Source organism: Pseudomyrmex gracilis, unplaced genomic scaffold (assembly GCF_002006095.1).
Source record: "Pseudomyrmex gracilis isolate BER0280 unplaced genomic scaffold, ASM200609v1 scaffold_20, whole genome shotgun sequence".
Taxonomy (NCBI): domain Eukaryota; kingdom Metazoa; phylum Arthropoda; class Insecta; order Hymenoptera; family Formicidae; genus Pseudomyrmex; species Pseudomyrmex gracilis.
This window is the reverse complement of record NW_018020604.1, coordinates 1,101,518-1,116,516: the sequence shown is the minus strand read 5'-3', so window position 1 is coordinate 1,116,516 and position 14,999 is coordinate 1,101,518. Positions and strand designations below refer to the sequence as shown.

Genomic DNA, 14,999 nt, shown 5'->3' with positions numbered 1-14,999 from the left:
AACTATTATTAATATTGTAATAACGATTATTTTATTTTATTTTATTTTATTATTATTAATATTATTATTATATATTATTATTATTATTATTATTATTATTATCACACAACACATTATTATTATCGACACACTATTACCAATATTCTTGTTGCAATTACGATATTATTAAAATGATATACTAAGGATAATTATTATATATATATAAAATATATATATATATTATTTTATTATTATATATATATTAATATTGATATATATTATTGAACACTTGGAATATATGCATATTTCTATTCAATATAGTAAGAGAGTACCTTTATATATATAAATATAAAAATATAAATATATAAATATATTGTATAAATGTATATGTATATATATGTATAGTGGGTTTATGTACGCGTTATATATAAATAATAGAAGCGGACATTATTTATGTATAATCGATATATAAATTGACGCGTATATTTATATATCTATACATGCGAGATATGAAAGAGAGAAAGAAAAAAAAGGAAATCGATCTTCTATTTTGCATAGCTCGGTAATGATTCTCTTTTGGGTCTTAGATGCACACTAAATTACTTCTAAATGACATCTGTTGTTATATAAAATGAGAAAAGAAGAAATCTTCTAATTATCCTTACACGCGTATATACGCACACGACGCTCCCGCGTGCGCGCGCGTGCGTGTGTGTGTATGCGCGCGTATACATACATATGAAAGAAATCTCACGCAAGTGTCTTATTTTTCCAGGAAGCTTACCACTTATTAAAAAGTTGGAAGAAATCGCTACTAGAGGTTTTTGAACGCGTGTGTGATGACGAATTTCGGTGTATGTGAATGAGAATAAAATGTCTGGAACATTTTTCTTTTTCATAGATGGTACTTTTATCTTCTGCTGCGTGGAATAACGGATATATTATATACATATATTAGCGAGAACGTTTCTCTTTTCCATTTCGATTTTTAGTGATTTTCAAATGTGATTTCGACGGACGCGTGCGTGTGGCAATTTTAGAATTATTCGGCGTGTATATTATATCTGTTTTTTCGTTTTATATATTGTTGTATGCGTCCGTCTTTGCTTACTATTATTTAAAATTTCGGCAGTCTTTTATCGAAGGGAAAAGGGATTCGTGGCCTTGAGTTTCAAATTATTTATGAAAATTAGCACGTATTGTATCGCTTAGCGTATTTTTCGGCACCGCCAAAGTGTACACGACGAAAAGTGAAATTTTATTTTGTTGTCTCTTGTTATTGCATTTCGTGTTGCTTTTTAATATTTTATTAAAAGAAAAAAGAACACGCTTTTTTATCCGTAACGTTAGAGAACGAATAAGCTTGACGGTGATGGTAATTGATAAGAAAGAACGATAATGAGAATGATAATGACGTGGATGACACTGTGATGACATTATTACTTGGCCTGCTTGTCCCCTGTTGCTTTTTCTTCCAATCGAAAAAAAAAAAAAAAAGAAAACAGTTACGAAGTTGTAATCTCCGTAAAAAAACACATCCGTGAGGTACTCTGAATATGTACACGTACATACATAGGCATGTACTCGCCTGTGAATGCGGATACGTATATTACGCGTACGAGAGAGATAGAGATAGAAAGGATGAGAGAGCGTGTGTCAAATGTGTGCGTTTTTTTTTGTGCGTGTGTGTTGCGTGTATGTGCGTATGCGAGGGTATGAAAAACAAAGAGAAAGAGAAAATTAAAATACGCACGTACATGTTGTGTATGTCCGCCGCGCGTGTGCGTGCCAGTGTGTGAAAACGGATTGTTGTATCATGCGCGTTAAAGTGTGCGTGTGTGAGTGCGTGTGGACGCGTGCGCTGTCGTAGGCACGCTCGTACGCGGGTGTGCGTAGCAAATTACGTCATATAGATAGATCATATGTGCTTTCTCTAATGATGAATAATTTTATAAATATAAATATAATACCGATCTCTTACCGTGTACGTTTATTTCTACGTACGATAAGCTTGTATGTGAACTTCGCGTGTCCTGGAAGGCTCGTTCGCCTTTTATTAAACTGTCAAATAATTTCACAACGTTTCTTGCTTCTTTCAGTTGGTTGTGTTACACGCGCGAACATCAATAATACTCCCAATATCCTCTATCCTTCTTTTTTTTTTCTTTTTGATTATCCTCATTTTATATTACTTTTATAATTTGCTTCGGTGCCAAACTTTCGTAGTTTCAGACGTAATGTAATCTGAAAAACTACGCACATATAAGATTCAATATTTGGAAAAAAAAAAGAAAGAGACAAAGAAACAATGTAATTAAAATTTACTTCATCTTTCCAGATATACACAAATGTTATACATTTCTTCTATATTTTTTTATTTTGTTAATAACGATGAGAAGTAAAAGAACTTGTTAAGAACACGGTTTCACAATTATTTTTATTTTTGCATTGCAGCGTATGTCATTTGTTGAAATTCCTGTAAGATGAAGCTGTAGATATCTGAAACAATCTCGATTAGCTTATACAAAAGGAGTTTTTATTTGAATGCGATACATAGAGGAGATATAGTTACGATAGCGATACAACATACACATAAAAATTAATTTAATTATCGTAGTTTTATTTCTCGTAAGTCGCGCGTTGGCAAATGCAACGTCAATGGCAGTTTTGTAATAAAGCCGGACGCGACCGGTTCTTTTTCTATTTGGCGTAAGGCAGTTATATACGGCTTAACGACAGCCGGCGGCGCTTTTTATCAGGAGCGCAGGAAGAGACGGAAATGACCGAATCCGAAGACATAGACCCTACACAAAAGACGGGAACGAAACAACAAACCGACAAACTTTCAGAAACGATAGAAGAGTCTGGGATAAGGATTTTCAGATTAACGACTCGAACCCCATCAGCTAGTACCATTTAAAAATTTAAACGTTTCCTCTTATTTTTGTTTGTACTGCCGTTGTTGCAATTTTTACCAAAAAAAATTTGTTATTTTTATTGCATTTTATCGATCATGTACTTTAATAATTCTTTATTTTTAGCGTAAAAAAACGTTTATTTTTTGACGTAGTTTCTTTCGCGAACAACATAACAGACCGAAAGATATTCGAACGTTTCTCTTTGTAACATCTGCCAGAGCTGTGTATAGTCTGGATTATTTCAAACCCTCTTGCCGCGATTACTGAATGTTTATCTACGTTATCCGTTTTCTAACGACCCGGTGTAGGGTCGACGGAGCGGAACATCCGGTCGATATAACTTAACTACATGGTAAAAAAAAAAACAGTTTCTGACTTTTTTATATACATAGGCTCGTTCTCGCACGTCACTGATCCCGCTGGTTGGTCTCTCTCTCTCTCTCAATGTGTCTGTTCGTGCGGCCCGCGTCATCTCTACAGATTATTGTTAGGCGTCTCGGTTGTTCGTTCGGGATACCTGCCGCGCGCATGACCCCTTCTACGATAGTGAGAAGGTACGCGTCTGTGATCACTCGGCCACCTTCCCCGGTTAGGAGGCGTTCTGTATTCGTGCGGATAACGCGGTGGATAGTTGTTATTAGGGGGTTGTACGTTGTTCGATGTGAATGGCTTTAGGTTTACAGTTCGGTTCGATTCGTCGATGATACGTCGGCGGAGACACACGACACACCGGCTCACCCGCGACGTATGATCGATCTTCAGCGTCTGCTGAATCGGTTTGCGGAACATCTCGTTGTCCTCAATGGTCGCCAGCCAGTACGACGTCGCTGTGGCGAAGTAATTACAGGTACCGAGACCGCGGCATTCGATAAACGGCCTGACGCGGAATTCTTCCAAGCAAGATCCAGGCGAGACCAGAGATTGACCGCCACCGTCCGCGCCAGCGTCTCTATGCTGAAATCAAGATGTTATTTAAAAAAAATAATTCACATAAAAAATCGATTAATTTTATATTATCAGTATTGAGATTTAAACTGTCCGATGATCCATTATCTTAACTAAATTTCAATCTCACCATAAGGAAACTGTAGCCGACCCAGATTTCGTCCCAGCCACCGGGACACTGGGGTATCGTCATTGATTGACTGTGAACGGCTATTACCCTGGTAGGCGCTTCGCACACGGAACATCTCGATATGTATCTACCCACTTCCGGAGCTGGTATCGGAGTCATCATCATTGGCATGGGCTCTGTTGTACTAAGCCAATAACTGTAATCGTTGCGATTGGCGTAATCGCACACGTTGTTCAAGTTGCAGAACAAGAAGGGCATTGTAGAGAACTTCCTGATGCAGCTGCCAGCAGCGCCTGATTAACGTAAAATCACACTCGATGTCTGTCTTTGTCTTTATTTTTAATTATATTTCATGATTTTTATAATTAATGTTAGTATTTTAATTTTTACAAGGATTTTTATAAGGATTTAGAAGAAATATATAGAAAGCGCATATGTTATTTTATAAAACATTCATTTTTTTTAAATTCTACTTACCAAGATCCTGCGCGTATGCTCGTCCATTGCCCATTATGTGTAATAAAGAGAATCCTTCCCAAATCTTCACGGTGTTTTTCGGACAGATTGGTATCATTTCGGACTGCGAGTGACGAGCGAAGTAGAAACCTCTGTTTCTTGGACCGATTCCATTTGCCGCGGGTATACCAGGTGCGCCGGGGAATCCTAAGAAATTAATTTCCAATTTAATATAATTAATATAAATTTTTTATGACAATAATTACATTAAAGATTAAATAATTATTATTAAACTTTTATTCTAACAAATATTTAGTATAAGATGTACCCGGTGATCCTTGTCGTCCAGTTGATCCAGGAGGTCCTTGATATCCGGGCGGTCCCTCTTTACCTTCCGGTCCCTGCGGTCCAGTAAAACCAATCATACCTCTCTCACCTTCTCGTCCAGGTAGGCCATCTTTGCCAGGTTCACCCATTATTCCCTGTAGTCCAGGGAAACCTGTGTATCGATACGATATTGTATTAATGCTCACTAAAATATATATAGTTTTCTTTTTATAAAAAAAATTTAGAACCTGGTAATCCAGGAGCTCCTATGTCACCAACAGGTCCTTTTCTTGGGAACGGTGGGAATGGATTTATACCGGGATCTCCTTTTGGTCCCTATCAAAAACATTACAATTATTTATAATAGAATTAGAAAGAATTTATATATTCGCTTTTCGTCTTTTCTGCTTCTCGAACTAACCTGCGGTCCAGGTAAACCAGGTAGTCCAGGAATACCAAGCTCACCAGGCTCTCCTCTTTCTCCCTTCAATCCTGGTTGTCCCATGAAACCAGGTAGACCAGATTCACCTTTCATTCCTTTCAGTCCCGGTCGACCATCAAGTCCAGGCCATCCGATTTCGCCGGGTTGTCCTTTGGCGTTGATCGCGGATACTCCCGGTTCACCACGATAACCTTTCGGACCTGGTGTTCCGGGGAAACCTTGCAATCCTTCCAAACCTGGTGCGCCCGGAAAGCCGACAAATCCTCTAGGACCTAATTAAAATATGATAATTAACAATAATTCCATAAAAAATGATCAGAAAAATTTGATGAGAATATAATACCTGGTTCTCCTGAAATTCCTTTAGGACCGCGAATACTATGACCTATATCACCAGCGATACCTTTCGGTCCATTTCGACCATATTCGCCAGGAGCTCCTTTTTGTCCCGGACGTCCTGGAACACCAGGCATGCCGTCCAGACCGGAGCGACCAGGTTCACCGGGTTCAGCAAATTCACCAGGTAAACCTATGACAAACAAAATATATTATTTTATTTTATATATGTTTTTATAATTATATATATAATAGATAGATATTTAAATAATATATTACTATTAGATTTTGACTGCATTTTATTAAATCTACAGATTATAAAGAAATTTTATTGAAAAATTTAAAAATCATTTGCTTTATGACTTTATAATATTAAACTTAATATAAATATATCTGTTTATATACCTGGAGCGCCTTGGGGTCCTTGATCACCTGGCAAACCAGGAAAACCAGGTAATCCGACAAATCCGACAGAACCAGATAAACCTCTGTCTCCAATTTGACCCTGTAATAAACAAGTAAATATAATCTCTTCCAAGTCACATATCAAATATTATTTATTAATTTATGTACCTTACGACCAGGTAATCCCATATATCCTTGTTCACCCCGTTCTCCTTTAAGACCAGGTAAACCATCGTGTCCGCGATCACCGTAATCACCTTTCGGCGCATACGCGAAAGATGGTAAACCAGGTTCACCTACGATACCTTTGGGTCCAGGATGTCCTAAAAGACCTGGTGGTCCTCTTACGCCGGGTTCACCCGGCATTCCTATTGTCAAACGTTGAATGTTAATAATTATGTTATATAAAAATATTAGTAAAAAGATAATCGATTTGAATACCTGGTCTGCCCATTAGACCTGGATCACCGTCGAGTCCGTGTTTTCCTTTTAGTCCATCAAATCCGGGCGGGCCAATTAGACCCTTTTCACCTTTCACACCGGGTCTGCCGTGTCTTCCAGGTGCGCCCGGTCTTCCCGGAAAACCTTGATCGCCTCGTTCACCTTTTAATCCGTCAGGACCCATATCACCAATTTCTCCCTATTTCACAAAAATATAAATGTTAAATATAACTTAATAATTTGCAAGTACTTTGTGCTAAAATACGTCTACCTTTGGTCCTACGGTGCCATCGAATCCGTCATAGCCATCGTTACCCTTCTGTCCTTGCAGACCGTCAAAACCGTCGGTAGCCAATCCCGGCTCTCCTGGTAAACCTGGTCGTCCGTCGAAACCAGCGAGACCAGGCGGACCAATTTCTCCCATGAAACCGGGCTCACCGATATCACCTTGAGGACCGCTAAAGGCGTTCTCACCACGAGGCCCTGGCAATCCGTCGATACCCATATCACCGAAAATACCCTTAGGTCCAAGTGGTCCTCTTACTCCCGGCTCTCCAGGAATTCCAGCATCTCCAAGTTCTCCTTTAGGACCGGGCGCTCCATCGATTCCGTCAAAACCGGGCCAACCAATCGGCCCTGACTCGCCAATTTCGCCAACTTCTCCTTTTTCTCCCGGAGCACCAGGTAGACCCTGTCTTCCGTGCATACCTTGATATCCCTGAGGTCCCATGTCACCATCGTCACCACGTCGTCCAATAAAACCGATTTCTCCCTTCAAACCCTTCATTCCGTCAAAGCCGGAAGGTCCATCGGGACCTAGAATTATAAATATTTGGTTTTATTTAAAAACGCGAAACAAAAATTAAATTAACGAAACGTATACATATACGTGAAAAGTTATATTTTCAAAATCAGATTCATATTCACTTATTTCTGTGTAATTTGTTATATCTAGTTTGTACTTACCGCGAATACCGACATCTCCAATTAATCCAGGCATTCCAGGCTGGCCTGGTATTCCTGGGAAACCTCGATCTCCTTGTATACTGTCTCCATGTTGACCTTTAGCTCCCTAAGATTCAAATTTATATTGAATAAAAGTAATTATCCCCACGTGAAATGTTACTCTGATGTAATACTCACTTGAAGTCCAGGCAATCCTTCGTAGCCAGGTGCTCCTTTGGCACCCTTGCTACCTTTCGGACCATCCTCTCCTGCTCGCCCACGTAAACCTTCAGGACCAGGATTTCCGATTTCACCCTTAGGACCGTATCCTCCGCGTTCTCCAATTTCGCCGTAAGTTAAATTTGAGCCTGGATCTCCTCGATCACCTTTATTGCCAACGCGACCCTGCAATAAGATGCGTGAGTCATTTCAGTTATGCAAAAACTGACTGTAGAAAACATATAAATTGTCTAATCACAATTCGCTCACCGGAAAACCAACTGGTCCCTGCGATCCTGGTGAGCCTGGTGAGCCTCGAGGTCCTTGATCTCCCGGGATTCCGGGATATCCCTTTAAGCCAACAGGACCTTGAATCGAAATACCTGGCGCACCTGGCTCACCTGATAATCCTGGTAGACCTTCGTCGCCAATTTGTCCTTGGAAGCCTTTGAAACCAGGCTCGCCTAAAAGAATAATCGAAAGAGCTAATTAATTAATTTTATTTTATCTCTTTAAGTAAAATATCAATTCTAACATATAATATATTTTTATTCATAAAATCATGTAAATATTTCTTCAAAAAAAAATCTAAGGCAATCTGTATGTTAGTATCTTACTTTTTTTATTTTTCTCAATTACATATTTTATTGTTCACGTGTTATGTTGTTAATTATATTTAAGAAATTTTTTACTCTATTATACGTACCGCGGTCTCCTGGTTCACCTTTGTAACCTTTGTCACCTCTAGTGTCTTCGAGATACTCTCCGGCATCTCCAGGTCTTCCCTTGCTACCTTTATCTCCTTGTATTCCTTCCACTCCCGGCTCTCCTGGATATCCTGGATCTCCGCGCAAGAAAACAACTGGTATTAAAGCGTCTTCACCTTTTTCACCGGGAATGCCGTCCCATCCGTGAGTTCCATTCTTTCCCGGTAATCCTGGAGCACCATGGTCACCCTATAGATAATTATAGTAAGAAAAAGTTTATAACATACTTAGATTATTCATACTCTAAATTTAAGGAAATAAATGTATATTAAAAAATATATTGCAAAAATAAATGACCTTTTCTCCTTTAGGACCCGGTACACCTGTGTCGCCGATAGAACCCGGTGGCCCTCGTGGACCTCTGGGTCCTTCGGGACCAGGCAAGCCTTTCTCTCCATCGTCACCCGGCGGACTCTCGATCTTCTCGTCCGGGAACCTTAGTTGACCTCGTTCTCCTTTAGGTCCTTGAATGCCCGCTATACCGGGCCGTCCACTGTCACCTTGAAGTCCCGCTGGACCTTGTGGACCACGTTTTCCTTGTATTCCTTTGAATCCTCGAGGACCTGGCAACCCGGGGAATCCCGAAGCTCCGGGATACCCGTCTAAGCCAGACTCACCGCGTTCTCCTTTCTCACCGGGTAAACCTGCGAGTAAACAATTAGTACAAAGTAAATATTTTAATAAATATTTTATTCTCTTTCGGAATTTTTTCCGTAAATAACCGGAAGTTAAAGGGTAATAATTATTTACCTGGTGCACAGACGCCACAATCGTCTCCTCGAATACCCTTTAAACCTTTAAGGCCGGGTAAACCAGGCCAGCCATCGGGGCCGGAAATGCCTGGCGTTCCTGGAAGACCTCGTTCTCCTGGTGGTCCGCGAATTCTTATACCTTTTCCAGGGAAACCTTTCTCTCCTGGAAAACCTGGATCACCGCGATCGCCAGGTGGGCCTGACAATCCTGGAATACCTGGTTTACCATCTTGTCCTGGAGGTCCATGAATTGTAACGCCTGGAAATCCTTTGGCTCCAACAGGTCCGGGCAAACCAGGTAGCCCGGGAGGTCCCTGAGGTCCGACGGTGCCCGGTAAGCCTAAAATAATTAATGAGCGAGCAATTATTATTTACTAGAAGTATTTTTTTATTTACAATAAAATAGTTAACTCTCTTTTATATATTATTTTTGAGTCATAAACGTACCGTCGTCTCCTTGTTCTCCTTTTATAGACGAGCCTTTTAATCCTGGCAAACCAGATAGACCCTGAGGTCCTGGCGGTCCTGGAGGTCCTATAAAGCCGACTTTACCTGGTAAACCTGGCGTTCCTGACTCACCAGGTTCACCGGGAGGACCTACGAAAAAAGTAAAAGTTTTTAAGATCTTTTCTAAATTGTATAAAAATATATTTTTTTTATATTTTCTGAAATTATGAAAGAGACGTGAACATATTATTACTATTTTCTCTTTCTCTCTTTTTTTTCTCTCTCTCTCTCTCTCTATCATATTAATACATATATATAAAAATTATTTACTTAATATAAAATAAATGATCTACAATATATACTGACCAAGATCTCCTTGGATACCAATGTTCCCGGCGATTATTTCATCAAGTTCTGGGATATACAGTCCATGTTCTCCTTCAGCACCTTGTTTACCAGGTTGACCACGATTTCCTTCTTCTCCTGGTTCTCCCTTTATAATATATCGTAGATAATATACATTTCGCATACATATAATTTTCATCTTTAGTATAAATTTGCAATGCCACTTACGTCAGCTCCATCCGAACCGGGTAGTCCAGCAAATCCTGGAGCTCCTTTCTCTCCCTTCTCACCAGCTGGACCTGGCGGTCCTTCTGCACCCTGTTTACCTCTCGGTCCATCATCACCCTGTTCACCCTTGATACCCTTCATACCTAAGAAACCTGTACGGCCCTATAAAAAAAATTTATTATTTTACCTATAACGATCATTGTGTATATAATTAAAAACTATTTTAAATCTCTGAATCTATATTTTTATACGTCGAATATATATTACCTTTGGACCCTTAGCACCCATTTCTCCCTTGCGACTTCGGTCGCCGTAATCGCCCTTCATACCCTTCGGTCCTGGAGAACCTTTCACGAGTGTCGAATTCGGTCCTTGTTTAAATTCGTATATTCCAGGATCTCCTCTGTCTCCCTGTTCGCCAAGCTGACCCTTCACGCCGTACACATCTTCACCGACGCTACCTTGCATGCCTGGCAATCCAGGAGGACCTGGCAAACCCTGGCGAGGAATTTACAAATTTTTCCACTCGTAATTTTGACGAAAAACGAGTGTGTTAATTAATATTACACAAAATTTACGCGTATATCTCGTAACTATCTTTTTTCTCTTACATGATTTGAAATGATCGAAACTTAGTTAGTTTCTCGCTCACGGACAATCGTTTCCAAAGTTCTCGAGAGAGACTGGTCGAGCGATTGTGGGATTCGATTGCTCTCGAGCCACCCGGTATACTTTGATGCAGATTTGTCTATACATGTTTTGCGTTACGGTGAAGTTACATCTAGCGTGGCAGAGCGTAAGTGCATGTATTATGAAATCCATTATAATGCTAATTTAAGTGCACGGTTCAGCCCTGTTTATTTTTAACCCGGTCGAAATGACACTGCCACACGCTACAAGGTTGTTTCGATCAAAAGCAAAGCTTCGTGCACACTTTGTTGCTTTCACACGCCCGCCAACTAACATTTTGTTGCTCACAGAAATGTTAGTTGGGAATGTTTTCGCTCTCTCGAAAAAAGCACTAATTTTTATCAGAGTCTATAATTTGTCTGCTTATCGCGATTTGCTCGTTGCTTAATTTAGAACGTCGATTCGAGGATCGTGACATCGCGACGAAATTACTTATGCAATTACGTAGCGCGTTTATCGCATTGCGAATGGAAAAACAGAATCTTTCGTCAAGACCTAATTGTCTTCCATAATAACGCGAACGACTCTTGCCGGAGATCAAAACAAAAAAAAAAAAAAAAGAAGAAGCCATCCAGACTCATCCGATTTCTCAGAATTCGTCGGTCGCCGGATACAATCTCTTCTTCGTCATCTCGAGAGAGGAGACAGAACTCTCGCGCTATCAGCGACGCGTCGTGTCAGCAGATAGCCGGGCGCGACGCTTCGGATTTCAGCTGATTCGTTTCGCGATTAAGTGCAGAAGCTCTCGCACATTTTAATATAATTTTTCATGTCATTAATTTATTTTTACGTTTAAATCCTGCAAATACACGGTATTTCGAAGGTGGAAAATTTTAAAGCAAAGCTATTATATTTTTGTTGTTTATTTCACGATACAAAATTAAATATCGTAAAATGTAGAAATATTAAAAAATTATTTGTTACATTTTATTAAGATATTTGATAAATGTCTGTAAAAATAGAGATTTGTTTTTGTGAAAAATATTCTCTTCTTCGGATTTAGCACGACGTTTGGATTGACGACATCTCGTTTGCCAACAGAACCGTAAATTCTTCGACAGTTTCGCTAATAAACTGCGTCGAGCAAATCGCGAACGACAGAAGCTTCGCTTCTTACGCGCGAAAGTAGCTGATAAGTAGCATAGAGTGCATGGCATAAGTAGCACGTAAGTACACACACCGGGAACGTTTAAACCTTCGTTCTAGTAAAGGATCTTCTTCGGGGAAATATATATATATATGTATGTATGTGTGTAAAATCGCGCGCGTAATTCAACGTTTACGGGCGTATATCCTGGAATATCGCGGATACAAAGTGGCGCTGATAACTTTCGAAAGAGATCATCGCGTCTTTGCCGCGCGCTTGAAGAATCTCATAAAGTTTTGTCGTTCGGTTTATACGAAAACGACACGCTTGATGATACGCACACCATCCGCCATGTATCGCGTGTTATTCGCGCGACATATCACGCAACTGCACTACTTTAAGAAAGAGGACGAACGAGAGGACTTGGTTTCTTAAATTTCGCGCACACAGACGCTTTTTTTTTTTTTTTAATACGTAGTTAATATTACACACGTGTATTAAATGCATATTACATATTCGCGTGTCAAAATAAATGCATTCTTTTTTTCTTTGTTATAAATGCTTAGTAATTTTCTAATAATAACTTAAAGCCAGTTTTTTACTCGCGTCGGTATTATTATTTTTCTAATCTTTTGTGCGTTTACTTTTTTAATAATACAAAAAATCCACCGCGCACTTAACCTCGATGTTTATTTCTTCTTTTTTTTCTAAAGAGAAAAGAAAACGGTCTTATTAGTTTCGTTCCACGCTAGGGAGAGACGCGCGCGAGAATACGTTTTGTGTGCGAGCCGTGTGCATCGCACACAAAATTTTCACCTAAACCTCGTACGAGCGTTTCGCGCTCGCGTTTCAGAAGGGCGACTTTTGACCTGCCGGACGTGCAAGAAGAGCATTCCACAAAGAAGAGAGAGAGAGAGAGAGAGAGAGAGCGGCGCGGTTATCGCGCGATATCGCGACGCGGAATTCTTTCGGATTCTTTCCGGTTCTACCTCGCCTCTTTACCCCCGGTGCCCGTTAAATATTGCCGGGGAATACTTTGGCCGGCAGACGATATTTCATGCGAGCAGGTGGCGTCTCGCAAAAAGGAACGAGAATCGTCTCGAGCGGGCTCTTTGCTCCCGCTCGCTCTCGTCTCCTTTTTCCTCCTCCTTCTCCGTGTCTTCAGGGACCTCTACCTAAATGCTCGGCGCGCGCGCGAGAGAGAAGGTTCACCGGCCCTCGATCGAGCCAGCGTTACGGTACCTTAAACTTAAACAACCGGACGGATATACACAGCGCGCGTACCGGTTATTACTTACAAAGTCGCCTGGTTCTCCGGGATAACCCATTTCACCGGTCAGCCCATGCTGTCCTCGATAACCCTAGAAAAAATGTGATCACACAAGGATCTTAGAAATAATTATCAAAGATTATCGCGACATCGGGCGGGGATTTTAACAATGAAATCGTATTCGCCGCGAGATAGTTTTACACACGCACATGTGTATTATATGTCATAATACACATTCTCTGAGATCAATTATTTCGGTTAGCGAGAGATCAGGTTTTCATAAATTGTAGAAATTAAATTTGTTGCGTACGTATGTGGAAACTCACAAATTTTTCTCAAATCTAAAAGCTGGGGTAACAATTAGAAGGAAAGAAAAAATTAATTTTCAACTATTTGTTGGCTTTTTTAAAAATATAATATTGCCAATACAATTCCCGAGAATTTAACCGATAACGTATGTTCGACGTTAAACGCGAAATGCTTTTACCTCCGGCCCATCGATACCGGGATCTCCGCGAATTCCTTTGGCACCGACCGAATTGATACCTCCATCACCGGGCTCTCCCGCTGGACCGTAATCTCCCATGGGTCCTTCTGGACCACGCGGCCCGAAATATCCAGGCATACCGGGTGCACCGGCACGACCGTCGGTCCCGTTGCATCCGTCCAGACCGTCCGGACCCATCACACCGGATAAACCAGGATTACCCTAAAGAACACTTACTATAATCTTTTTAAATCGCTTTTTCGAGCTTTAATAAATTAGACTCGTTGTCAGAAAAATCATGAGACAGCCACGATTTTTCCTTTTCTCTTCACAACATGGAAAGAATGAGATAAAAAATAGGTTTAACAACTTTCTTCAAAAATGTTTTATTGGAGAATATTAATTAATGTTTTCTATTTATAAGAAAAAAATCGAAATTTTGTTATATTTTTTATATGTGTGCACAGCAAACTGTAATCCAATATTTTGAAATACGTACAGAAAGTCCTGGTTCTCCTGGAAATCCTCGTACACCATCTTCGCCCTAAAGAAAAAAAAGAGATGAAGTGCTCATAATTTTCAGCTACACGTACAATTATCTTGCTAATATCAAAAAGAAACTTAAAATCTATATTACTCGCTATAATTACGCAAAATTGAGTTTACGCAATTTAATGCAATTTAGTTTATTAATTTATTTTAATGTTGCATGAATATTTACACGCATCGAGAGAACTGTCACACTCCTCTATCGCGAAGAGACAAATGCTCGTCTGGTTTTTCCATGATCGATCTCAATTACGTCCGCGTTTAATTCTAATTAACATTGTCCGCCTTCGAGCTCAAGTACATCTCGCTACGAGCAACATCGTTGCAATTGCAGATGCAATTGCATCGTATCCTTGATTCGGCAGAAGGTCGCTCTTGTTGCGTCGCCGCGTCGCCCGTCGTCGACGCAACTCGAGAAGTGTTACCGCGTGTCACGATCGTAAAAGTGCGTCGCCAAGAATGCGTACGCAAAATGTAGTGTAGTTCCGCACATGTAGAAGCGCATATAAAATGTAAGTGCATCGTCAACGTCTATTATGCTTAATTCAGACTGGTTAAAGGGGCGACAATGGTGCCGCGACCGCATCGACGCGTTCTCGTATAATTAACAATGCATCAAGACATTTTCTCTTGGCGTTTAACACGACCCTCGGAGTGTACATTTTTCATCTCGTAACACGTTTTGCGCGAAACTGGTTGCAAACATTTCAAGCATACTTGTAAAACCTCAAACAAAACAAAAATTTGTACACGGAGAAAACACTATGAATATCACTTCAGGAAATATAGTTGCCCCAACAAAATAGTAATGTTATTTTTCGCCCATGCGTACAC

The 14,999-nt window shown here is 40.1% G+C and overlaps 1 protein-coding gene across 1 annotated transcript in view; it reads right to left on the bottom strand.

Moving 5' to 3' along the window:
- Positions 1-3,273: 3,273 nt before the first annotated feature.
- The window catches only part of LOC109851739 (collagen alpha-5(IV) chain), a 44,724-nt gene continuing 32,998 nt past the window's right edge, over positions 3,274-14,999 (bottom strand). The window contains exons 3-26 of the mRNA XM_020422107.1: positions 14,116-14,160; positions 13,617-13,838; positions 13,158-13,220; positions 10,350-10,580; positions 10,083-10,244; positions 9,876-10,002; positions 9,510-9,659; positions 9,061-9,402; positions 8,608-8,954; positions 8,250-8,499; positions 7,814-8,007; positions 7,523-7,729; positions 7,346-7,451; positions 6,651-7,195; positions 6,380-6,578; positions 6,107-6,306; positions 5,939-6,038; positions 5,541-5,726; positions 5,177-5,469; positions 5,004-5,091; positions 4,757-4,927; positions 4,450-4,635; positions 3,973-4,265; positions 3,274-3,851 (exon numbers count right to left, since the gene is read on the bottom strand). Coding sequence (XP_020277696.1) covers positions 3,372-3,851; positions 3,973-4,265; positions 4,450-4,635; positions 4,757-4,927; positions 5,004-5,091; positions 5,177-5,469; positions 5,541-5,726; positions 5,939-6,038; positions 6,107-6,306; positions 6,380-6,578; positions 6,651-7,195; positions 7,346-7,451; positions 7,523-7,729; positions 7,814-8,007; positions 8,250-8,499; positions 8,608-8,954; positions 9,061-9,402; positions 9,510-9,659; positions 9,876-10,002; positions 10,083-10,244; positions 10,350-10,580; positions 13,158-13,220; positions 13,617-13,838; positions 14,116-14,160 — 5,187 coding nt within the window. The 3' untranslated portion in view covers positions 3,274-3,371. The remainder of the gene's footprint in view (positions 3,852-3,972; positions 4,266-4,449; positions 4,636-4,756; positions 4,928-5,003; positions 5,092-5,176; positions 5,470-5,540; positions 5,727-5,938; positions 6,039-6,106; positions 6,307-6,379; positions 6,579-6,650; positions 7,196-7,345; positions 7,452-7,522; positions 7,730-7,813; positions 8,008-8,249; positions 8,500-8,607; positions 8,955-9,060; positions 9,403-9,509; positions 9,660-9,875; positions 10,003-10,082; positions 10,245-10,349; positions 10,581-13,157; positions 13,221-13,616; positions 13,839-14,115; positions 14,161-14,999) is intronic.